This window comes from Myotis daubentonii, chromosome 6, assembly GCF_963259705.1.
Source record: "Myotis daubentonii chromosome 6, mMyoDau2.1, whole genome shotgun sequence".
Taxonomy (NCBI): Eukaryota; Metazoa; Chordata; class Mammalia; order Chiroptera; family Vespertilionidae; genus Myotis; species Myotis daubentonii.
In genome coordinates, this window is record NC_081845.1 from 62,842,663 (window position 1) to 62,870,048 (window position 27,386).

Sequence of the window (27,386 nt, forward strand, 5' to 3'; positions counted from 1 at the left end):
GAATATTTTATAGCCAAGGTCATATCTTTACTTCTACCTTTCAGACAACTACTCAAAACATTTTACAGATGTAACAGGTAAAACTGCACACTTACCAACACCTTGGGGCCAACTTAACCTTACAGGATTATTTTCAAATTTTTGGACATGAGGTGGATATTCTTTCCTATAAAAAGGAATATACATAGTTTGATTCTAACAAAAAACATATTTTTCAAAATGAAAAAATTGAGGAAATACTTATACTTTAAAAGCATAGCTACTTTGCTATATAAAACTGATACTATAAATAACAAAACTGTATCACAGAAATATACTAATAATATATTATAAGATCCCTAAAGTCAGTGACTTTTTAATCTATCAAACCCCATAGCAGGCATTCAAATTACTGTTCTTTCAAAGTAGTTCCCCAAATGCATAAATTAAAATTTTTCTTTTGGCATTTCCTTCATAATCTATACTAGTAATAGTGGAATATGCAAATTGTCCGGGACGCTGTCACAGTAACGACCGAACAGCAGGCTGGCAGGCTGCGTGGGGTGACAAGGCCGGCAGGGGGGTTAGTGAGGGGGACCAAACGACTGAACAGCAGCCTGTGTGGGGTGACCAGGCCAGTGGGGAGGGTGGGCAATTGGGCGTGACCAGGCCAATAGAGGGGGGCAGTTGAGGGTGACCAGGCTGGTAGGGGGAGGAAAGTTGGGGGTGACCCAGTCCAGCTGGGGGGCATTTGGGGTGATAAGGCCAGCAAGGGGAGGGCAGTTAGGGGCAATCAGGCCGGCAAGCAGAGGTGGTAAGGGGTGATCGGACTGGCACACAGAGGCAGTTAGGGATGATCAGGCAGACAGGCAGGTGAGCAGTTAAGAGCCAGCGGTCCCGGATTGTGAGAGGGATGTCTGACTGCAGGGTTAGGCCCAAACAGGCAGTCAGACATCCCCCAAGGGGTCCCAGATTGGAGAGGGTGCAGACTGGACTGAGGGACTCCAGGCTTCGATTCGTGCACCAGGCTTCTAATCAGTTAATAAAAACCACATTACATGCCCTAGCTGGTTTGACTCAGTGCATAGTGTCAGCTTGCAGACTGAAGGGTCTTGGGTTCGATTCCAGTCAAGGGCATGCACCTTGATTGCAGGCTCCTCCCTGGCCCAGGCTCTAGTCAGGTGCATACAGGAGGCAACCAATCAATGTGTTTCTCTCACATCAGTATTTGTCTCTTTCCCTCTCTCTAAAAATCAATGAAAAAATATCCTCAGGTAAGGATTCAAAATAAAAAAAATAACACATTACAAAAAAACTCATAATACTTCATTGCCACTTGTTTTAATTATAAATAAAAGAATACATGGCAAATAAGATATTTGCTGAGCAGAATCCCAAAATAAGTACAAAAAGTGTTATATACAAAACTAGCAATCATACAAGTATTTCAGTCTTGTAATATAACTACATTATGGGAATATAATACTTTTTAAAATATATTAAAAATATATTACATTTGTATATAAATATATACAAATACATAAAAATAAATACAATTGATTTTCAGCAATCTGAAAATAATCCTTAGTAACTAAGGGTCCTAAAATACAAAGCAAAAAATCTATAGCTAATTATGGGACAAATAAAGTGTTAAAGATTTGCAAAATGCAATTGACTAGAGAGCTATAATAGCTACTTTGATATCATAAAGAAAAGCTTCTAAAATTATTTCTATTTTATTTAATCAGGATATTAAAAATAAGAGGTTATTCTATTATTTGTAAATCCATTCACACTAGTGAACAATACCAAATTAATTAGACAAAACCCTAAAGAAAGTTTCCTGTAAAGATTTAATACTGTATTGTAAAAGTCAAACTACCTATATTAAAAACAAAATATGAAAATGACATAAGGGAGAAAATAATAAGAGTAATGGTAGTAGTATATTTGTAACAGCAGTTAGCAAATAGTGATTATCATGTGCCAGGTACTGTTCTAAGTGCTTTCCATCTATTAAATGTTTTAATCCTCACAATTATCTTATAAAACATATAACATTATTAGCACTTTATAAGTGAGGAAACGGAAGCACAGTGAGGTTAATTAAGTTGCCCATCCACGGTCACACAACTATTAAATAGCAATGCCAGAATCTGAATACTGCTAAATTGCATTAATATTAATGAGTAATGGTGGTTTCATTATTGAGCAGCATTTGGTACAAGTGGGCAATTTCCACCCTGCCAACTTAAAAAAAAATTATATATATATATATAATTTTAGAGAGGAATGGAGGAGATAGAACATCAATAAGAATCCTTGATTGGCTGCCTTCTTGCACATCCTCTACAGGAGATCGAGCCTGTAATCTGCACATGTGCCTTGACCAGGAATCAAACCAGCGACCTCTTGGTGCATGAGATACTCAACCACTTAGCTACACTGGCTGGGCAAAAATACCAATTTTAAATTGCAACAGAAACAATGATTTTAAAAGCAAAGTATGATGATATTCCAAACACTATTAGTATATATATTATTTAAAACTGTGGACACTCTGTATAATATATATTTTTTAAAACCGTGAACAGATATATATATATATTTTAATTCTCACCCGAGGATATTTTTTCCACTGAATGGAAGGGAAGGAGGAGGGGAGAGAAACATTGATGTGAGACACACTGATTGGTTACCTCCTGCAGCCTTCCTACTGGGGCTGGGAAACCTGCAACCAGGGTATGTGCCACTGGACCAGGAATCTAAACCCAAGACCCTTCAGTCTGTGGGCCAACATCCTAACCACTGAGCAAAAAAAGGTCAGGGCAAAAGATATTCTTAAATGCTAAGGATTCTCAACAAGTTTGAGCAGCCAAAAAATCTGAAAATATAGCCAAAATTGGTTTGGCTCAGTGGATAGAGCGTCGGCCTGCAGACTGAAAGGTCCCAGGTTCGATTCCGGTCAGGGGCATGTACCTGGGTTGCAGGCATATTCCCAATAGGAGATGTGCAGTAGGCAGCTGATCGATGTTTCTCTCTCATCGATGTTTCTAATTCTCTATCTCTCTCCCTTCCTCTCTGTAAAAAATCAATAAAATATATTTTTTAAAAAATCTGAAAATATAGATATTCTGGGAAATGTTATAAGCACAGGTTTATTCAGTAGTGACTGAGACAATAATAAATGTGTATGGATTGATGAAATCATAGCTGATTGATGAAAACGCTGCATTAATATACTGTGCTCTTTGCAATTTGATCAAGTGCCCTGAGCTCTGCATAGCTAATGAGGAACACACTGAATATCTTATTTAATATCCATACTTTATTATGTATTGTAATTTAATGTTAATAAACTATTATGCCTGGCCTATGTGGCTCAGTGGTTGAGCATCAACCCATGAACTAAGAGGTCACCAGTTCTATTCCCAGTCAGGGAATGTGCCCAAGTTTTGGGCTCGATCCTCAGTAGCGGAGCATTTCAGACATTATGGCCACTCTATATCCATTATTTGCTATGTTTCCCTATATGAACAGGGCAAATTAAGTTGTTTTAAAAATTATAATGAATAAATTACAGAAATAAAAGCATGCCTTAGATTTAAATGTACAAATTTCAGGATAAAAGCATTAACTTGAAAAAAGAATCAAACTTTCTAGCCACAAACTATCTGTGTTCTTTAAAACGATTTGCTAGGTGAAAAAAAAGATCAAATTTTATGTTAATTTCTCTGTTTAAGGGTTCCAGCACTCTACAGATACTAAAATTTCAAACTCCAAACTGACCTGAAACTCAAGTCTAGGACTGAATTTCTCAGTGGATATTTCTTTTTTACCTCAAGCAAAGCGGAAGCAGAGAAGCTTCCCTGTCATGCCATATAAGGTAGGAGATTTGGGGAGGTTCTGAGGATTTGTGCTTTGTGTAGAAATTTTAGAGAAAACCTTACCTCATGGATGCAGCATTTTACAAGTGACATAAAATGAATTAAAGAGCTTTTGTTTGCAAAATTGTTTACATTATCACAATGCCTGTTCATTAAAGGTTAGACAGGCCTCAGCAATACAAGTTTTAAAAAATAAACAATTTTAGAATAACTTCAGATTTGCAGAAAAGTTTAAAAGACAATTCACAATTCTCTTATATCCATTACTGTGTTTTTCCTAATGTTAATGCCGTCATTATCATCATACATGTCAAAAAAAGAAACCAATACAAGCACACTAGTATTAACTCCAGCTTTGATTCAGTTTCATCAGCTATTTCACTAATATCTTTTTCATTCCAGAATCCAATCCAGGATACACTGCATTGAGTCTGTGTCCTTAGTCTCCTCTTTGTTTCCCAGTCTTATACTGTTTCTCATCACCCTGACACTGGAAAAAAAGTGATCAATTATTTTGTAGAATGCACCTCAACCTGGGTCTTCCTGATTGTTTTTCTTGTGATTAGACTGAGGCTGTGAGTTTGGGTAACAGTATCACAGACGTGAAGTGCCCTTCTCATCACCTATCAGGAGGTACATGATATCAATGTGATTTTTTATCACTGTTGATGCTAACCTTGATCATTTGGCAAAAGTGGACTGTTTGCCAGGTTTCTCCACTCTGAAGTTATTATGTTTCCCTTTCCATGCTCTATTTGGAAGCAAGTCAGTCAGTCTCTAGTCCAGGGGTGGGCAAACTTTTTGACTCGAGGGCCAAAATGGTTTCTTAAACTGGACCGGAGGGCCGGAACAGAAGCATGGATGGAGTGTTTGTGTGAACTAATATAAATTCAAAGTAAACATCATTACATAAAAGGGTACGGTCTTTTTTTTTTTTTTTTTTTTTTAGTTTTATTCATTTCAAATGGCCCGGGCAGTAGTTTGCCCAAGGCTGCTCTAGCCCATCAAAGGAATTAGGATAGTTAAGGTCCACCTTCTGAAGAGGGGGAGGGTTATCTACACTTATTTCTTGGAATTTAGTAATAAACAGCTGTCCACTTCTCCAACTCGTTTTATTGCAGTTTGTAAAATCCTAGGATAGTTCAATAATAAATGTATTCAATTATTTATACCATTCATAAATATTTTTTATATTTTAGCTTATAATCCAATTGTTTCAGTTTCTGCCTTTGGGAGTTTTCCAGTTGGCTCCTATATTGTTTTGATGTAAACTCATTCCTTTGTGCTGTTTTTTTATTTTGATAAAATATAAATAACATAAAATTTACAGAAATATGGAATGCTTAACTATCTGCATGTCATCCATGTACAGGGGCCATTGAAATCTTTGTATTGTTCTAATTTTAGTATAAATGCTGTTGAAACAAGTACCCTTTTGTTTTTTTTGAATACTTGCTTAGTTTCTGACACTTAAGATGCTCCAATCATTCTGTGTTTTCCTTAACCCATCGCTACAATTAGCCATTTCTCCACATTCCTTTTATTAGAGTGGTATTAGAATCCATGATCTATCTGGTGCTTTTTTTTTTAAGCTTGGTGTTAATGATAACTCCTTTTTATCAACCTTTTCATTGCTCTGATTTCAAAAGATATAAATTTCTATAAAATAAATCAATGTATTCATTTTTCATTTAAAATCCCTTATTCCAAACTCATGTTATAGTCTAATTTTCAAAAACATGTATTAAAATTTCTCAAAGTTGTACTCTAACCGAAAACTTCCTGCATATTTTATTTCAAATGTTATTGACATTTAGTTGTTATACTCTTAAAGACTGTGTCCATTATAAAATGTGCTTCTTTACCCTAATACCATTTCATTGTTATTAAAATTCTACTCCTGCTCTCTTCTTGTTTGCATAATTGTGACTTTAAAACCCCTTTACTTACAAATTATTATTTTATGTCTCATTCTTGTAACAAATAAAATAACTGGATTTAACCCCATCAGTTTATCTTTTTATTAAATTTATTCAATTTGGTCATAATTATTATAACAGCTAATAGACTTCAAGGTTTCCTTTCATTTTATTAGTTGTTAATTTTTATATTTCAATTTGCTTAACAATGTTTGAAGTAGCAACGAAAATAATTTTATGGTTGGGGGTCACCACAACATGAGGAACTGTATTAAAGAGTCGCGGCATTAGGAAGGTTGAGAACCACTGCAATAGAACTTTTCTTGTTTTGAGGCAAACCATTCAGAGACCCAATTTTCCACTTATTTGAATGTTTTGAAGTGCTGCTCAAAAAGTGCATGTGCCATCGATCAGAACAAGTGGTAATTTGCAAGGTGACTCATAATTACAAGAAAGACAGTATCATCTGAATATAATTTTATTCTCAAATACCATGAGACTGCAATTTATAATGCTATTACATACTGGTATCGCCTTTCTGCGAAACCTTTCAGCAGTACTTATCAAGAGCATTAAAAACATTTCTAATCTAGCTCCAAGGATCCTTTCCCAGAGCTGTATCTTACTAGATGCATTTAGAGATTTATATACAAAGCTGTTCATCAATGTGTCATATATAACAGTAAAAAATAACCAGAAATGGGCTAAAGGGTAAATAAGATTATTTATCTACAGGACAAACTATTATGAAATCATTAAAATCATTTTTAGAAGCCAACTTAATGGTAGGGAAAAAATTGTAGGGCATATTGTTAGGTGAAAATTCAGAATACACAGTTAATATTTTATTATTATGTGTAATGTATATTAAAAGGTTATTAGGGAAAATGATTAGAAAGAAATGCATCATGATTCTAATAATAATTGTTTTAAAAATTATATAATCTCTAATTATAATGCTTGCTTTTTCAAACACACCCCTTAAGTAAGCATTTCTAGTATTTCATATATATTCTTACTGTAGTTTTCAACTTTAGACCTTATTGTTATTTTAAAATTCACTACCATGTTTAAATTTGAAAATCACCATATGTTTCAATTTAATAATGGGTTAACAATTCTTTTTATCTAAGGAGGGGGAAAAAACAAAACCAAGAGAGTTCTAATAGATTAAATATTCTAAATTCCTGGTACTGCCACAGCCACAGTATTCACAACCCATTTGTCTATGAGTCAGAAAGAAATTTGAGTCACCCAAGTTGTCAAAGTCACCCACAGCAAAGAAGCTGGCAGCAAATTTTTGGTTTGTAAGCTCTTAATCTTATTTATTTATTACTTATTCCAGCTTGGTTTTACACGTAAAACACACCTCATTGTGCCCAGTATACAGTACAAATGAAAAAACTGGGGAAAACATTATCTTCTACAACTACCTGACTTTTTGTTTATTCAATAAACCATTCTCTTTAATAAATAAAAAATTTAGTTCAGAGATTTATAGTTACTTATGTTTTAAGGGACATTGCTTCTCAAAGATCAGAAAAAAATGTGGCTCAGTGTTCACAAGTGGGGGAAAGGCTTATGTGAAAAAATTTACAAAGTAAAATCTACTGATGCAAAAGTTCTTCTGTTTATCTCTGACAAAGCAAAATGCAAAATAATTTTAGATAAGGCCCCAAAGGATTAATGGGCAAAATTCAACTTAACAGTAACTAAGGGACTGAATTAAATCACTCAGGTGTTTTCCCTACAAGTATTTTAAAAACAGTTGCTGCTGCATATCTAGTCCCTGGCATTAATCTTAATATGAAAGACTGAAAGAATTTCAGTAGCTATTACTATTACAGCAATTTCAAATTTTTTTATTTTATTTTATTTTTTTAATATATTTTATTGCTTTTTTTGCAGAGAGGAAGGGAGAGAGAGAGAGAGCCAGAAACATCGATGAGAGAGAAACATCGATCAGCTGCCTCCTGCACATCTCCTACTGGGGATGTGCCCGCAACCCAGGCACATACCCTTGACCGGAATCGAACCCGGGACCCTTCAGTCCGCAGGCTGACGCTCTATCCACTGAGCCAAACCGGTTTCGGCCAATTTCAAATTTTACAGTGTATAAGTTTTAAATAATTATCTGATATGTTTTTCACAATCGCCTTTAAAATTGGATATATATTACCAAACCCATTTTAGAGTATGTTATATACCTATTGATAATGCAGTTACTTAATTCTACATCTGACTCCTATTCAGTATTATTCCAACAAGAATGTGAGCTGTAAGCCTGGTCAGTGTGGCTCAGTGGCTGAGCATCGACCTATGAACCAGGAGGTCACTGTTCAATTCCAGTTAGGGCACATTCCTGGGTTATGGGCTTGATCCCCAGTGGGGAGGCATGCAGGAGGCAGATCAATAATTCTCTGTCATCAGTGATGTTTCTATCCTTCCCTCTCCCTTTCTCTCTGAAATCAATAAAAATATTTTTAAAAAAGAAGGATATAAGCTTAAGAGGCTAGTAGGAATTTTTGTCTGCTCCCAGAAGAGTGCCTGGCACACAGCTATGGAAATATATGCTAACTTTCCTCTACAGAAATATGTCTAAGAAGCCAAAACAGTGGGAGGAAAAATTAATATAAAACCTCCAAGGCTATTGTGAATAAGAGAATAATCTAATCTCATAGGAGGAGGGGGTGGGGGTGGGGGGAGCAGGAAGAGATTAATCGAAGAATTTATATGCATATATGCATATCCCATGGACTTAGACAACAGTGCCAGGAAAGCCAGGGGCTGAATGGAGGGGGCAATAAAGCAGGGGGGGCCGGGGGGATCTGTAATACTGTCAATAACAAAAAATAAATTAAAAAAATAACCTAAAATTGTTATATTATTCTGATAGTGTAACAGTAACTATATTTTATCTATCTTATGATATAGCATACAAGAATATATTTTTATAAAATAAGAGACTGTTTCAATATAATTGTATTAAGAGTTACTTAATGTGCATTCTTTAGCAATTTTATTAAAAAATCTTAATAGCTTTCCAAAACATATAGTCACTTATGAGTTAAAAATGTAAAATGACTCATTTATATCAGACAAGAATGATTAACTCAAAAACAAAAAGACACAATGGGAAAATAATTTTTCTTTGCCAGAAGATAAATAGTAAAATATTTACACAACCCATTCATCTAAAGCAAGTAATATATTTGTGATATATTTCAGAATTATAAAATATGCCCAAAACTTTTACTGACAAGATCATCTTGAAATTTATATTTCAGAAACTTGGTGTTCATGAAGATGGAAGATATGTTTTATAAAATACTGCACGTTATCTTCTTTGCCCTCTCTATACATTTAAACAAAGTTATAGAGTTAAAATTATATAGTTAAAATCATAGACTCTCTCTTCTTTTGACATTCACCAATATCATGAAAGTATTTGTTTAATATAAGGGCTGTTAACCTGTTTTTTGGGTAGAGGGTTCAGAAAATGCTTTTGAACTCTCAGAAAAGCAAGAAAAAAATATGTACATGCATTAAATATTCTACATCCATACACTGAGCAAAGAAGCTATTCTTATGGACATTTGCCTTAGAAGAATCACAGCCATTTCACCATTAAAAGAAATGTGTTCTTAAAAATTTGTTCCCGTGTTATTTACATTATTCAACATTTCTACAAAAGAACAATGCGTTTGTCAGTATTGTTACATAGGGAACAAACAATGATCATAAAATTCTGTTACAAATTTTTGGGTCAGAATAGGAATACCTTTGATGTTAAGAATTTTAACGCCAAGCTTCAGGTATTCTAATTCCTTTTTCCCCTCACACTACTAGAAAGTGTAAAATATAATAAGGAAGATTTTAGTAATAGAACTAAAATCAACTTTACTACTAAGGCACTGGAACATACTAGTTTTAAAAGTAAAGAAGTCACACATCAGCATAAGTATATAACCATTCATGAAAAAATGTTATACTAAGAATTATGGTGAAACATTACCAACATGGCCAAATATCATGTTTTTCTATTAATACATTTCCTTTTATTAAAATAATTACCAAGTTTTAATGATGATTCTAATCAATGGATACTTTTCAAAGCATACAAATCACTTGGTATTTAATATTATATCCATGCTCTAATTTCATCGATATTAAGCTTACCTTTCCTTTTGGTCCAGACTGCTTAAAACATGAAAAAGAAAAAAAATGTAAGAGGCAAGACCTCATTTTTGATATATCACTGTAGTTTTAGTAATTGTAAATAAGGCAAAGCTCTAATGTGATTAATTTGTTTTAAACACATTATATACTATGTTTTGAATCTTGTCAGATATATAAATTGTTTTTCAATTTTTGTCAATACAAAAAATACTTTATATCTAAACATATTTAAAGAAGAAAAAAGGATATACAAAGATATGAAAAATTCTTGAAAGCTTTAATTAACCACCCAACATTTGAGTATATATGTTATTTTATAGTTATATAAATAATTCAAGAAACAACACAATTTCCTGAAAGTTATACAAAAATGTAGTGGTTCCAACCCTGTTATTAGATGTGATTATTTGCTTCTGAGCAAGAAAAAGAAATTTTAAGGTTGAAACTTTTGCACCAAAGCCTTAGTATATGGTTTGGGATACAAGGAAAGGCATGGGATAAGGTCATGGCCTATAATCAAAATCCCAATGTATAAAAGATCCACCTTTCTGCATAGTTCACAGAAAACATAAAAAGCTATCAACATCAATTACTTAAAAGTAAAGTTATAAAAGCCCTCAATTTAGAATAAAATTCACATTCTAGAAATATTCCTCTTTACTATAAAAGGAACTAAATATTCAGAACTAAGCAAAACAGTTCGCAAAATCCTTAAGTCCCCATATTAACTCTTGTATTCCTAGCATGTGGAATACACAGGTAAAACCAATTTAATCCTAGCAAAATAGAAAAAAGAATGAAAGAAAAGGAAATATGGTAATTTGGTTTTACAAAATCGACGTTGAAAAGAAATGCTAATTTTAAAATATATTTTCAATAGTAACAAAAGCATTACTATAAACTTACATGATGCCATATTTCAAATTTTACCTTGACTATTTAAAAAAATGGAACGATCTGTATAAAATAAGTTTATGTTGTATAAATAACAGAAAATGAGGGAATATGTAATATATCTAATTTATAAGTCATGGAACATCTATAATTTCCTCAATTTGTATTTATTATCAAGTCCTGCCCTAGAGGAGCTTACATACTTAAAAAAAAAAAAAAGCTTTTAACAAATGGGAAGGAAGTCTAATTAGTAATGTAGGACTTTGTAAAAATGTCAACTTATATTCTTGTTGGGCTATCTCATTCTTGAACTAGCGATGTACCAGTGCTCTTAAAATTTAAAAGAAAAATAAGGAAGGAAGGGAGGGAGGGAGGGAGGGGGGGAGGGAGGGAGGGAGGGAGGAAGGAAGGAAGGAAGGAAGGAAGGAAGGAAGGAAGGAAGGAAGGAAGGAAGGAAGGAAGGAAGGAAGGAAGACTGACTGATTGATTTTGGTGACCATGACTTGATTTAGGACTTCAAAAATTCATTCAAAGTAGTGCTTTTCATTAATAATTAAATCTTGCTTATTCCAGGAGCCCATTTTCCCATTTATGGTGTATAAGTGCTTTTGTAGATATTCATTTTCCCCTATGGGCCTTACAAGTCTTTTTACCTACTCTTAATAAAAAACAAACAAACAAAAAACAAAAAGTGAAATGTAAATAAAACATAAACCACTAAATGTGCTTTTGTAGTAAGACTGATGAAAACTAGAGGAGAAGATGGTATCGAGTTATATACATTTTTTAATTTTGGCTTTTTTCCATACCAAATACTACCCTCCTCCTCCATCACTGTTAGTAAATCAAGAACCCATCTTTTAATATGAATTAAATTGACATTTGAAATAGCAGTAAGAATATAGACTGGAATCATAATATTCTCCCATAGAGTAGTTAATTTGATCTGATACTTTAACAATCTTCATTCATTTCTTTTAGATTAAAAAGTGTGACATACTTGTTTCCATATCTTATTCAAAAAGCAGGTCTGATTTATTTACGAGGTAAGTTATACTACACTCCAAGAAGAATAGACTGTATGTGTGAATTACTAACTGGTGGCATTTCCTTTAATTTCAAATTAAGGGTTGAAAATATAAAAATCAGGAGAAGCTATAAAAGCCAGTGTGCTACCCTCACCTGAGGCCTACACTAATTAAAACCAATAAGCAACTATGTTTCATGACTTTGAATATGTGGTTTCTACTGCATGCAGTGTTCTCATTTATCTAGTAGACTCAAAAGTTACTTTAATATTTCCTTTGTGAATTTTTTACCCTTCCCTTTTCTGTAAATAGTACTACACATACTTTGTATATATCTACTACTGCAATTACCATGCAATTGTTTGTTCACTTGCTTTCTGAGCTCTACCTTAATCAGACCTGAGCTTTAAGGCAGGGACTTTGTCATATTCATCTATGACTACTCTGTACCTCACCTATGCCTGGTATGTAGTATGAAATGAATGTTTTTGAAGGAAGAAAATTGGAAAAACTCTCAATGACTTGTCTTTGAATTTTAAAATATTTTTAATGGCAGGTATGCTGCAATAGGACGTATAAGAAATGTTTATTCTATAAATAAGAATAAAAGTAGAATCTATCCTGCTGACAAAACTTTGTGTTTTTCTTAATGTCTCTAGTTTTTCTTGTCAAGTACTTTAACTCAGGATTGTTTCTTTAAATATAAACTAACTCAGGTTTTATTTTTAAGAAACATTTTACTAGTGAATATCAGTTCCTATTAACAGAATCTAATCTTTCATGAACATGAGTAATGGTACACATGCATGGTATAACAAGTGTGCAGACAAGGAATAAAACAAAACAAACCAATTTCTAGAATAAAGTCCGTTTTTTAACATAACCAATGAGAAAGGGGGAATTAGGAGAAGTCATAGTGTAAATAAATTCAAACTAACAAACTTCAAAAGGAGTAATAATTTTGGTTGCAGAACATATCACTAGATCATAAATTAGTATTTCAACTTAAGCACATTTTCAGAATATCCAGAACACAGATCTTTACCAGCAGTGGAATCTATCAATGTGATCAATGTGTGAGAAAATTATACCTCTCCTTCTTTTTTCCCCCTAATTACTCTCTTTTTCTTATTTAGTCTCTTGTTTGTGCCACATGTAGGCCAGAGAGCTTGATTTGTTTGTGTACTTTGTAATAACGCAAGCCAATTTTTGGTATGTGCAGTGACTTCTCTTTCTTTTTAGTTGAATTTCCCAAATGTTTATGTGAAAAATATGATTAAAAACTAATATATTTTAGTAAAAACGGGTTTTCTTTACTACCCTAAGACATGAGAAAGATTTAAGATTTTTAAGTAAAAAATATGTTATAGAAAATCTATGTAAATAGTAAATATAACAACAGTTTATAATAGGACATTTTCTGAATGAGTAGCAGCCTAGATTAGTATTTTTAAATAATAAAGAATAGCATCTAGCATATATACCAAATCTTTAAATTTTACTAGTTATAAAAATTTTTATGTAACAATTCATAATGCGAAAAATAAAGAGATTATTTAATTGTTGGTGTCCTAGAATTTTTAGTAAACTGAAATTGACTCAGAATTGAAATTTCATAATCATTTTTGGATGGTTATGAAAAACCTCAAAAGCATTTAAAACACCAAGCTTTCCCCATTATTTCAAGATTCAAGTAGTACTTTCACAGCCAATGAGAACATCAAAATCTATTAAAACTACTAAAACACAAAATTTTCTAAAACATTTAAGACTAATATTTTGATTTACTTTGATACTATAAAATCCTATGAGCCTTATAAAGAAAGTAAGGTAATAACTGTAGTGTTACTCATCAGAGCTAAACTACCAGCTGAAGATTTCTCTGTCAAATACTGTAAGTTCCAATGTAATAAAATCAGTGTAAGTTAACTGGAATATAATGCAATAAGATGGCTTTCATTTAAAGGACGCATAGGACATACTTCAATGTGAGGTTGGGAGGACAAGAAGAGATAGACCAAAGAATTTATATACATGTATGTATAGTCCATGGACACGGACAATAGGGTAGTGAAGACCTGAGGAGGGTGGGTAGGGGCTGGGAGGGGGGCGGGAATGGGAGATATCTGTAATACTATCAACAATAAAAAAAGTGTATTAAAATATAATAAAAAAGGTCTCTGTGATTTATTCAAGAACAAATATAAAAGAAAAAAATTCTATGACATGAGTTATTTCAGAGACATCATTTTTACAAACAATAGAAATAGTAAAATTTCACAAATTTAAAAAAATGGTTTTAAAAAAATAGTGAAAAAATTCCTATTAAAGGGCATGGTATATGTATACTAAACAAAGGCAATTAGAATCTTTACCTTTGAGCTGCTGTTTTTACAACTGGTGTCTGTGCATTAGCATGATGAAAACATCTACCATCAATAACAGTTCCAGAACGTAATGATGCATTCTGTGTATTTTCACTACAAATTCAAGAAAAAAAAAATAATTTGAACAAGGGAAAATTACATATACATATGCAAAATAAATCCTTTAAAATCCGAGTGCATGCAGAAAACCACTTAAAAAAATGTATAAACCCAATTGGCCATGTTAAATTGTATATTAAGAGTTTTCCACTTTCTGAATTTATTGAACTAGAGATAAATTCGTGCATGGGTGGGGTCTGGCCAGCCTATCCAGACTGGGCCAGGCTGGCTGGGGGAAGGAGCTGCAGGCGGTTGGTGGGATGGCCCTGCCCCCAATCGGTGGTGGTGGTGGTGGGGGGGGGGTGTTGGGGATGGGGCGGGCCAGGGGGAGGGGCCACGGGCTGTTGGCCAGCTGGCCCTGCCCCCTAGTAGAACTCCAAGTTGAACTCCTGGTCGAACTCGAGGGGACAATTTACGTTTAGACTTTTATTATATACGATAGGATGTTTCCAATCCAGTTTATGAAAGATGATAAACAGTAGAACACTAGAATAGAAATCATGAATTCTAAATAAATGCTTAGTATTATAAGATTTATAGAAAGTTAATTCAGATGTTTTCTGTCCTTATTCTCTATTTATAAATGAGACTATTATAAAAAGTTTTTAAACCATGAACATTAGTTTTCTTACATGCTAAAATAAAAGGTTAATTGTAAAGAAAATGATGAGTTCTAAATTCTACTTCTAATTCTCCCACTGACTAAAAAGTTACTTAGCTATTATGTACCTCAGCTGCCCACCTCTAAATTGACAAAGTAGAAATGAAATAGTGATTTTCAACCCTATTTCTGGAAGATGTAACAGCCGGTCATATCAGTAACAGTGGTTCACTAAGACAACCACTAAGAAAGGTTGAAGTGCCTTTACCTCAACTTCTTTTTGTTGCTCAACATGTTAAGTCCAATTGGGTTGCCCTTTAAAGGTTTAAAATTTTCAGACTTGTTTCGTCTTGCATATATCCTCCAAGAATCACCAGAACCAGTAGCAACAATTTCAGATTGACGATTTAACTGTAAAAAAAAAATCCATAATTTATCAACAACTATTTGAAAACTAATTTAATAAAAAGGTGGCACTAGCTATTAGGGAGGGGTGGGGAGGAGGGCAATGGCATGGATAGAAGAGTAATCCAACTATAATGCTTTTATCTCCTAAGGACAACACACACATAAAGGAACATGGGTATTTATAAAATTATTATCTTTTTTACGAATATATTTTTATTGATTTCAGACAGGAAGGGAGAGGGAGAGAGATAGAAACATCAATGATGAGAGAGTATCATTGATCAGTTACCTCCTGCATGCCCCATACTGGATACAGCCTGCAACCTGGGCATGTGCCCTGATCAAAAATCAAACCATGACCTCCTGGGTCATAGGTCGATGCTCAACCACTGAGCCACGCCAGCCGGGCTAATATTATTTTCTTTTCATTTAAATATCTCCAAAGATATTTGAGAAGATTAAAAGAAAAATAGGCATGCTCTCTCCAGAGCACACCTACGCCTTTCCTTACCCCAAACCCCAGGCAGATTTCCTTTGCCTTTCTCTCTCCTAAACTCCTAGAGCCCTTCTTTTGCTTCTGTAACTTATTTTCTGAGCCTATGCAGCCCAGTTGGCTCACTTCTACTACCTCTGTAACTTTCTAAATAAACTTTCTCTTATAATAATCATTTAAAAAAGTACAAAAACAGAAGGAATGAGGGTAAAGGATCTTAGCATAGCTCTTTCCCACAAGAGCAAAAAATACACATTTCCCCTACATAACAGGCCTTGCTGATACCTGTAGGAAAGCACAGCCAAATATGCCTTCTACTTCATTTCAACTTGGACAATGACTTTGGCTTTAGCATGAAAGTTTCTATATAAACACAAAACCAGAGATGTTTTCATACTTTCAAATGATAATATAAACATATCTATATCACTATTTGGGTAGATCACAATATGACAATATAATGGCCCAACAGAATGGCTCAGTGGTTAAGTGTTGACCCATGAACCAGGAAGTCACAGTTTGATTTCCGGTCAGGCACATGCCAGGGTTGAGGGCTCAATCCCCAGTAGAAGGCAAGCAGAAGGCAGCCAATCAATGATTCTCTCTTATCACTGATGTTTCTATCTTTCTCTCCCTCTCTGAAACCAATAAAAATATTTTAAAAATAAATAAAAATAAGTATTTTTAAAAAGACCAATCTAACTTCAAAACCTATGCTTTCCCAAAATACACTGAGTAAATTTTTATAGCATTGTTTGTAGAAATATAAATATTGTTACAAGAGGCAAAAACAAGCAATGTTACTCCCCAAAAGACTGAAAATCATCAGGATGCAGAACATCTCAAATCAAAGGAACTGCCTTGGCCAGGTGGCTCAGTTGGTCCTGTACACCAAAGGTGGCAGATTTGATCCCTGGTGGGAGGCAACTAATAGATGTCTCTCTCTCTCTCTCTCTCTCTCTCTCTCTCTCTCTCTCTCTCTCTCTCTCTCTCTCTCTCTCTGTCACTCCTCACCTTTCCTCTAACTAAAACAACAAAAGGAACTATACTAAAAATTCCTTTAGAAAGTTAATCTTTCCTCTTAAGAACTTTTTAGCCCGGCCAGCATGCCTCAGGAGGTCATTAATCATTAAGTAACTAATGAGAGTAGCCAGTTACTAGAATTTAAGCTCCACAGGAACAAGAAGCTTGTCTGTTTTTCTCCCTGGCATTTAGAATACTATGCTGAATACATATCTGCTGCATGAATAAATATTTCATTGGGGCAGCTAAATGTGCAAAAATTGTCAATATGTGGTATCTTCGACACAATCGTCACACACCACATAGTGAATTTAACTAAAAAACAAGTATTCTTAAAAGATTTCAGAGAGGGGGAGGGGGAGGGGGAGGGGGAGGGGGAGGGAGAGGGAGAGGGAGAGGGAGAGGGAGAGGGAGAGGGAGAGGGAGAGGGAGAGGGAGAGGGAGAGGGAGAGGGAGAAATATCAATGGTGAGAGAGAATCACTGATAGGCTGCTTTCTGCATGCCCCACACTGGGGATCCAGCCCATAATCCAGGCATGTGCCCTGAAAGGGAATCAAACTGTGACCTCCTGGTTAATGGGTTGATGCTCAGCCACTGAGCCATGCCGGCTGGGTGGCATTTAAAAGTTCTTAAAACAAAGCCGAAACCGGTTTGGCTCAGTGGATAGAGCGTCGGCCTGCGGACTGAAAGGTCCCAGGTTCGATTCTGGTTGCGGGCACATCCCCAGTGGGGGGGGAGTGTGCAGGAGGCAGCTGATCGATGTTTCTCTCTCATCGATGTTTCTAACTCTCTATCTCTCTCCTTTCCTCTCTGTAAAAACTCAATAAAAAAAATAAAAGTTCTTAAAACAAAAAGGGAAACAGTAAATAATTATTTAAAAAAAGAAAAATTTGAAAGAGAACCAAAAGAAGTTCTACAAATGATGTCACTGAAATGTTTTAAAATACATATATGTATAGATTAAATGGCAGATTAATTATAGCTGAATATAAAAGTTAGTAAATTAGAAGATACCTCGCCGAAACCGATTTGGCTCAGTGGATAGAGCATTGGCCTGCGGACTGAGAGGTCCCGGGTTCGATTCCGGTTGGGGGCATGTACCTGGGTTGCGGGCACATCCCCAGTGGGAGATGTGCAGGAGGCAACTGATCGATGTTTCTCTCTCATTGATGTTTCTAACTCTCTCCCTTCCTCTCTGTAAAAAATCAATAAAATATATTTTTTTAAAAAAAGAAGATACCTCTGAGAAAATGACCCAGAATACTGTACAAGGATCGTTTCTTTCTCTGCTCTTTATCCTTTTTTTATTTCATATGTAAAATACAGGTTAAAGAATATGGGAAGAAAATCATCTTAATATGTTGAATAAAAGTCCCAGAAAGAATAAAGGGGAAAGGTAATAGCCACAAAGATAATAGCTAAAATATTTTCAGAACTAATAAAAGACATATATTCTAAAGAGGCACAATGAAACTATAGAAACCCAACAACCAAGAGGTTATTCTGTGAGAGAGAAGGGGAAGAATACCAAGACACTGAACTAAAATAAAGGCTTTCTCCTAATTCCATGTTCATTTTCAAATGGAGAAAAGGAGTTATATTAGTTTAAAGCAGTGATCCATATGGACCTATATATGATGTACAAGCCACAGTGAATTTATAACACACACCACCCCCCCTCACACCCCAATAAACAAAAGACTTTAGGAAAGGATAAATAGGCATGAATAGTTTTAAGAAAATCAGCTCCTAAGTCCTCAATCTCCATTTTAGAAAAGAGGCATCATACAATTATCTCCTTCCCCCATCTTCCCTTTTAAAATAGACCTTTTTCCACTTTACAAAACAAAGACATAATCCTCACAACTTGTATTAGAATCTAATAACCTCCAGAAAGCAACTATTTGACATATTAGTATATGAAATCTCTTTTGGCACATAAAATAGTAGTAGCGCTTCATATCTTTCCCTGTTTTATATATATTTCTATTAAAGGTGAACCATGAGTTAGAAACTGGGTATTCTGAACCAAAGTAGGATTTTCTTAATTCAGCTATGCTGCAAAATGGAAAAGCAAAAGTAATGAAAATTTACATTTATGATCTTTGTATCTTCTACTCCAATCTTTTTCAAGAAAAGCAATGCCCCAACGAAAATATCAAGTGAGAACAACTCAAGGAAAGCATAAGTTTTAAAAAAGACTGAAATTGTCCTGGCCCGTGTATCTCAGCTGATTGGGCCTTGCCCCTGTGCACAGAAAGGTGGCTGGTTGGATTCCAGGCTGGGTTTCGGGCTTAGTCCCCAGTAGAGGGCTTGCAGGAGGCAGTCGATGGATGTTAGGCTTTCACATCAATGTTTCTCTATTCTCTCTTCCTTTCTCTCTCAAAATCAATGAAAATTTTAAAATAAATTAAATTTTAAAAAACTGAAATCTGCCGTGACTTACTATAACCAGGTAACAAACTCAGATCAAAAGCAAGTCCATATTTTTCTGCCTTAGGATTCTGAAGTCAAATGGTTGTCATGATGATGAAATTAACATGTATATTTGAAATAAAAAGTGAAAACAGACTTTTATAGATAAATATTACATGATTTAATTGACTGGCTACTGTGTGAACTGATGTTGTCAAGTAACTTCTATGCATGGACTAAACGAATTAAATATACAGGTCCAAGTTTTAAAGAAAATACATAAACCAAAAATTATAAAATTTTTTACAAAAAATATTGTATTAGTAAGGGCACCCTGAATTTAACAATAATTAAAATTTGCAATGACCTCAATTATTTGGTTAAAAATACGATCTAAAAGTAACAAGTATATTACTAGCCACTTCTTGAGTCTTGAAAAAGTCTTTTCAGTATATTTCACTCAAATTCATAAAGACAATGACTCTTAATTACAATTTTTAACTTTTTAAATGTTAGATTGTTAGGTGATTTTTTGGTAATTAACTCAAAAGGAAAGAACTGAATGATAATACTATAGCAAAACTCTTTCCCTACTCATTATATGACCAAGATTTCACAGTACTTGTACATATAAAAAAACACACAAAAAGTTTAAAAAATTGTGGCTGAAAGTTTTATTTTAGCAAAAATAATATTTATTCGTGGATATGTGAACTAAATGAATAAAAGAGATCAGTTCATCTGTTTTAAGAGATATACAGTGGGGCCTTGACTTACGAGTTTAATTCGTTCCGTGACGGAGCTCGTAACTCAAATTACTCGTATGTCAAATCAATTGTGAACGAGTGAAACACATGATGCTGGGCTGATATTGTGGCGTTCACTGTGACATTCGCTGCGCCAACTAGCGGTGGAGTATCTGAAGCTGGCTCGTAACCTGAATTTTAGCTCGCAACTCAAAGCAAAAAATCGGCCTAGAGACGGCTCATATCTCGAAAAACTCGTTAGTCGGGACACTCGTTAAGTCAAGGCCCCACTGTGTTTCTAAAATAATTATACGCAATATGTTTAATAATTGTTAATATCTGTAATATAATTTTGGATTAAATATTTATTAATAACTATAAAGATAACTCAATCCACTAAAAAAACGAATCATTTAGTGACATGAATATTATTTAATGTTAAATTAAAAAACAGTTAAATTATCTCTTTATTAAAGTAAAATAGGATAAGTTAAAATCTTTCTATCCCATAAAAATATATCATATGAAGTTAAAATAGATACGCAAAGTCAAAATCCTGTGAGAAATTGAAAGAAAATATGAATTTAAGAAGAAAAAGGCACAATATTTTCAACTTTAAGAGGATATAGTACACTTTAAAAAATATTTTTAAAATAGATATTTCTGAGTATGAATTCATAATTATCTTTAGATATCACTGGATATATATATAAGTGTCAAACTGGTTTTATTTGAAAATATCAATATTTATATCTTTGAAAATATGTAATAAGGCATATACTTAATTAAAAGCTTAAGGGAATCTCAAGCAATAAAAAAATCAAAGACCAATGTCATAGAAGTTAGTGATGGAACACTTTTATTTTTCTCCAAAGTTCACTATTTCAATGTCCACCTGAAGAATATCTAACAGCAGCATTCTAAGAAATTGCAATGTTAAAATAAAAGTTAGAGAAAACTGCAATGTGAAAAACCTTCTAGTTTTTCAGTGTAATTTTAAATTCCCTAAATCATGACAAACATGTTTTGGAGAAAAACCTCTACAAAGATGGAGAAAGTAAATTTAAAAGTTCCTAAAATCTATTCAACTGCTAAGTATGGGAAATACTTAAGAGGGTGCTATGCCAGACTGTCAAAAATTTAAGTTTGACCACATACTCTCCAAGGCTGCAGGAAACAGTAACTCACATATATTAAGGATAAATTAAGTATAAATCAGGTATAAGAAAATTAGAACTGTATCTGACCTGATACAGCAGCTCTACTTCTATATTCATCCTACAGATATACTGGTGTGTGGGTAAAATTACCCATATAGGAACTCGCATATATTACTATTTGAATGGCAAGTGTTAACTCTTATGAATGAGGCATTTGGCAATATCTAGCCAAATTACCTGTAAATTTACCCTCTGAAATCTCCACTGTAATTCCAGTAATTTATCCTGAAAAAAAAAAACTGTAAAAATATGAAAAGATGTAAGTTCAAGGCTTTACTAAAGCACTAGCTATAATAGCAAAAGATTGGAAAAAACCCCTGCTTATCAAGTGATGGTACATCAATCTATGCTACACCCATTCACTGGAGCATTAGGTAGCAATAAATGAGAAATCGCTAAATATTTTGCTGTAGAGACTGACCTACAGTTCATAATGTTAAGTAAACAAAAAATTGAGGTGCCAAACAGTGTAGCCACTTTCTCCAAGAAGAGTGGTATATTCTTATAATAAACACACAAAGAAAACAGAGCAAAACAATAATGGAAGGTTAAACTACAATAGGTTACCTCGAGATGAAAGAGAGAGGATGGAGGAAATCAGGACAAAAGCTAGACTTCTCTGAATAAAACTTTTGTAGATTTGACTTTGGAACCATGTGAATAATTTTTTATAAGTATAAAACAAATTAATTATTTTTAAAAAGCAATTCCTCAAAATAAAAAACAAAGCTAAAAAATGAAACAAGGCATGGCTCAGTGGCTGAGCATCGATCTATGAACCAGGAAGTCACAGTTTGATTCCCAGTTACTGACAGTACAGGCCGGTTGTGGGCTCAGTCTCCAGTGGGGGGCATGCAAGAGGCAGTCCATCAATGATTCTCTCTCATCAATAATGTTTCTATGTCGCCCTCTCCTTTCCTGTCCGAAGTCAATAAAAACATTTTTAAAAAACCCATTCTCATCTAGCTGGTGGAATTACCAACCAGGAATAAATAATTTCAAAACAGCAATTTAAATATACATTCCTAGTGGAATATACCTGGTGGTGCCACCAAACAACAACAAAGGAACAGGATTAAAAAAATTTAAGTCGTTTTATTAGTAATTATATCTTAACTAGAGGCCCGATGCTTGAAACTCGTGCAAGAGTAGGCCTTGCAGCTGCTGACAACGTCTTCCCTCTGGTACCCGGGACCCGGGCTTCCCTCATAGCCCGGCTTTGTCCAGAAGGATGGAAGGACATCCGGTCTAAGTAGCATATTACACTTTTATTATACATTGGTATTGTGAAATTATTTAATGTACCTAATAGGATAAAGCAAATAAGTAATTAAGTTATCATCATTGGGAACTAAGACACTAAACCCAAGACACATATTTAACAACATAAGAAAATACATTTTCTCCAAGGCAATAACCACCAAAAGCAAAGACAAAAAAACAAACAAACTGGTTTAAGATATTAGCAACTAGTATCAAAGCAATGAGCCAGTATCTCCAAAAAACGGTATATCATCAAACCTAAGACCTTCTAAGATGCATAATTATTGTATGTACTAATATGCAAAGAAACTTTTGAAATTAAACCATGTCATGAAATTATAATACGCACCTAAACAAATTTCAGATGTCAAAATGTGAAAAAATGTGTATCTCAGACTCAATATAAACAGAATTCCTATGAATCAATAATACCCTAAAGACCAAATAGAAAAATGGGCAAAGGATATTAACTGACAGTTACCCAAAGAAAATAAATGAATTACATATATGAAATGTGTTCAACCTCATTCATGAAGAAATAAGATATTATTTTTCACTGGCAAAAATCAAAAGGTTGATAACACTGTAATGAAAGTTTGAAGAAATAGGCACTCTCAGATATTGCTGATAAATTAAGTATAAATCAGGTATAAGAAAATTAGAAATATATCTGACCTAATACAGCAGCTCTCCTTCTATATACATCCTACAGATATATTTGTGTGTGGGAAAAATTACCCAGAAGGCTAACTTACTCAAAATTATTTGGGGGAGGGTGGTAGATAACACCATAAATATGGTGGTATCTATACTAATGAAAGGGTAATATGCTAATTAGATCAGGTTGACCGGCTGACTTCCTTCCAGACAAAGCCATGGTGGTGGGGGGCTGAGGCAGAGGCACTTAGGGGTGATCAGGCCAGCAGGGGATGGTCGTTGGGGGAAACCAGGCCAGCAGGGGAGGGCAGTTGGGGGCATTAGGAATGCAGGCAAGTGAGTGGTTAGGAGTCAGTGATCCTGGATTGCGAGAGGGATGTCTGACCCCTGTGGGATTGGGCCTAAACCGGCAGTCAGACATCCCCTGAGGGATCCCGGAATGGAGACGGTGCAGTCCGGGCTAAAGGACACCCCCCACCCCCGCACGAATTTCGTGCACCGGGCCTCTAGTTGAATAATAACAGTACATCATAAAATGAAATGGTACATTGGAAAGAACAAAGATACTCTTAATAAACGCTCATGGATGGTCTTCAGACATAATCATTTTTAGATTAGAAAAAGTGTATATAGGATACTACCAGTTATGTAAGTGTCAGGAGGTGAGACAAGAATATTGTTTTAACACATAAATATTTGATAGGAAAAACAAGAAACTGGGAACATCATTTGCCTCTGGGATAGGAAAGAGAGAGGTTGGGACTTAATTTAAAATGTTAACATTTTCTTTTGAAATATTCATTTTTAGTATATAACCTAAAAATGTTTTTTAAATTAAAAAAGCAACACTTGCCTTTTTTCCTTTTGAGGTTTCAGAATCCTCATCTTCATCTATACTGAGTAGATTTGCCTCACTGCATATAAAATAAGGGAGGAAGAAACCTTAAATGGCAATTATGACCCATACATTAAATTCAGTTTTATCCTCTTTGTTCATCTAATAATTCAGGGATCAGCAAACTTTTTCTGTAAAGGGCAATAGAATAAATATTTTAGGCTTTTTAGACCACACTATCATCATATCAACCACTCATCTTTTCCATTATAGTATAAAAGCCATCATAGATTACTAGTATATGTGTAGTTGTGTTCCAATAAAACGATTCACAAAAATCAAGTGGTGGGCCAGATTGGGCCTGTGAAGCATCATGGTTTGTTGATCCCCACCATAAATGAATAAAATATTTGTCGTCTTATATACGATTTTCATATATGGTCACTCATTTTTATTTTCTGTCTTGGATTTAAAATTAGGGGGAAAGGACAGAGAAACAAATTGGTAGAAAACTTTAGCTAATGAAAAGAAACAGTATTACCACAGTAAAATAGCTATACCTCTACCACTTTGAAAGAAATATCAACTCTTCACTGAGAATCACTGGCCTGAGATTTTTAAAAATCAGACTGATACATCTATTAATAAACAGTTCATGTTAATATCAACTTGTTCAAAAAGCAAGAGCCACTGAGGATCCACTTATAATGAGGAGCCAAAGAGTATGATTCATAAATGAAACATACAGGACAGGTAGCACCTTAAACGACAATTTCTTACATATCCATGACAAATCTTTTCACAGAGGAACTCAAAATACACCCTTGTGAAGGCAACTCTATAAGCTATTTTCAGTAAAAACCTAACTATTTATAGTAAAAATGTAAAATGTTTGTTTCATTACTGCTTATGTATGTCCCAACTTTTTTAATGCTAAAAATTCTCCTTCCACATACTTTACAAAAAAACGTTTTTAAAATGATATACTTTCTACTCAATTTAATTTCAGATTTAGTTCCAATTTTTCAAAATGTCTGTCTTTGTTACAGTACCTATGTACTAAATGTCTGTTAACAAAAACTATTTTAAATTGAAAAATAGTCAGAAATAAAATATCAATTTTAACTGAGAAACTTACCAGTTCTAAGCTCTCCTTCAAATAAAACTTCACTTCAGTTCAATAGCACATAGGTGAAGGCACATAAAATGGCAATGATGAATGGAGCTGTTGCCCAAAAAGAAGTGAAGCACCTACAATATTTAGCCAATATACTCTGAATGACTTCTTGTGTAAAATTTCTAAAACATATTTATAGTTTTGGTAGAACTTGGTGTATATATTAGTGTTTCTCTAAATTTGCTATTTGTTCTGGTTAAGGGAAAAATCAGATCAATAAACCAAGAAACTATAGCAATGCTGAATCTGTAATACAAATTCTGCATGATGCAAAAGGTTCTATTAAAACCAGTATTTGAAATTTTTCACAGAAGTAATTCCAAGTACATTAACAAATATAATGAACACTTTGTTTAGCTTCTGTCTGGGTCCACACCTGTATTTATCATTTATAGTGTTTCTGCTCTCCCTGGTGATAATCTGATCTAAGATGGACAGGTTGTGAGGGGTAACTGGGAAGAAAGTTACTACAGAATCTAAATTTTCATACAAAATTCTGAGGTCTTAATCTAGGTTCACTTACTTACTCAAGATAAATGGTAGCTTTTCAAATCACTGAACAGAATCCCGTGTTTATTCACTTTTACTAAGGAACAATTATTTAGTTGGAAATCTGTAGTATGATTGATATTTAATCATAAGGTTATACATATTACATGCACTTATTTATACATTTCAAAAGATAAATATAACATAAAATTATTTACCAATAAAGAACTGCTTTTTCTTCATTGATGCAATTATAAAAGAGTTCAATATTTCCTTAAGAATACAATACTCTTAAAAATATTTCCATAGCAAACAATTTATATTATTTTTCTAATGAAAAGTTTCACTTATAAAATATCTGAGGGGAAAAAAATCTTACTCTTTATCTGTATCTCCTTCACTTTCTTCTCCATGATCAAAGCTCCAATTATTTTTAAAACCTCCATCTCTCCTAGATTCGGATCTAGTCAAAGCTGAAATAAAAACAGAGATAAGTATTAATAGAGATATCTAATCTAATAAAAGAGAAACATGCAAATTGACCGCACCTCAACTACGCCCCAAGCCATGCCCACCAGCCAATCAGAGCGATTACATGCAAATTAACCCAACCAAGATGGAGGCCAGCAGCCAAAGAGCTGGAGCAAGTAGGAGGCTTGGTTGCCACGGCGATGGAGGAAGCCAAGCTTCCCGCCAGCCCGGACGGCCCTGAGGTCTGCTCAAGGCAACAAAGTTTCAATTGTAGAAGCTAAATAAATCCCCGATACCTGCTTCCAGCCAGCCTCCACTGGGAGCTTGGGTGGCCAAGGGCTTGGCCAGCCTGCAAACAGCCATCAGCCCCTCACCCAGGATGGCCACATCCTCATGGGGTGAGGGTCCCCGCTGGGGGGCTTGGCCAGCCTGCAAACAGTGATCAGCCACTCACCCAGACTGGCCAGGCACCCCAGCAGGACCCCCAACATGAAGGGGGTGTGACCAGCCTACAAACAGCCCTCTGCCCCTAACCCAGGCTGGCCAGGCACCCCAGTGGGGACCCCCACCCTGAAGGGGTTGTGGCCAGCCTGCAAACAGCCATCAGCCCCTCACCCAGGCTGGCCAGGCACCACTGCGGGACCCCCACCCTGATCTGGGACACTCTTCAGGGCAAACCAGCCGGCCCCCACCCATGCACCAGGCCTCTATCCTATATAATAAAAGGGTAATATGCAAATTGACCCTAACAGCAGAATGACTGGTCACTATGATGCACACTGACCACCAGGGGGCAGACACTCAATGCAGAAGCTGCCTCCTGGTGGTCAGTGTGCTCCAACAGGGGGAGCTCTGCTCAGCCACAAGCCAGGCTGATGGCTGCCAGTACAACGGTGGCGGCATGAGCCTCTCCTGCCTCCTCAGCAGCACCAAGGATGTCCTACTGCAGCTTAGGCCAGCTCCCCACTGGCAAGTGGACATGCCCCAAGGGCTCCTGGGCTGCCAGAGGGATGTCTGACTGACAGCTTAGGTCCAATCACCTGGGGAGCGGGCCTAAGCCAGCAGGTGGTCATTCCCCCGAGGGGTCCCAGACTGTGAGAGGGCACAGGCTGGGCTGAGGGACACCTCCCCCCCAGTGCACAAATTTTTGTGCACCGGGCCTCTAGTTAACTATAAAGTAAAATTGAGCATTCCCCAAGCTCTTTGTTTAGTCTA

General features: G+C 35.1%; 1 protein-coding gene and 1 non-coding gene across 13 annotated transcripts in view; both read right to left on the reverse strand.

Moving 5' to 3' along the window:
* Positions 1 to 27,386, reverse strand: part of SENP6 (SUMO specific peptidase 6) — a 122,313-nt gene that overhangs the window by 60,629 nt on the left and 34,298 nt on the right. For 4 of the 12 annotated variants that reach the window (XM_059701158.1, XM_059701154.1, XM_059701150.1 and 1 more), the window contains exons 2-7: positions 26,080 to 26,173; positions 24,053 to 24,113; positions 15,242 to 15,384; positions 14,262 to 14,366; positions 9,965 to 9,985; positions 96 to 166 (exon numbers count right to left, since the gene is read on the reverse strand). In XM_059701158.1, coding sequence (XP_059557141.1) covers positions 96 to 166; positions 9,965 to 9,985; positions 14,262 to 14,366; positions 15,242 to 15,384; positions 24,053 to 24,113; positions 26,080 to 26,173 — 495 coding nt within the window. Of the gene's footprint in view, positions 1 to 95; positions 167 to 9,964; positions 9,986 to 14,261; positions 14,369 to 15,241; positions 15,385 to 24,052; positions 24,226 to 26,079; positions 26,180 to 27,386 lie in introns of those variants that run through there. The other 8 variants (XM_059701153.1, XM_059701162.1, XM_059701151.1 and 5 more) reach the window with 7 other exon arrangements.
* On the reverse strand, positions 5,195 to 5,297 carry LOC132237778 (U6 spliceosomal RNA). The gene has a single exon (XR_009453612.1). It is a non-coding gene; the product is annotated as a U6 spliceosomal RNA (small nuclear RNA).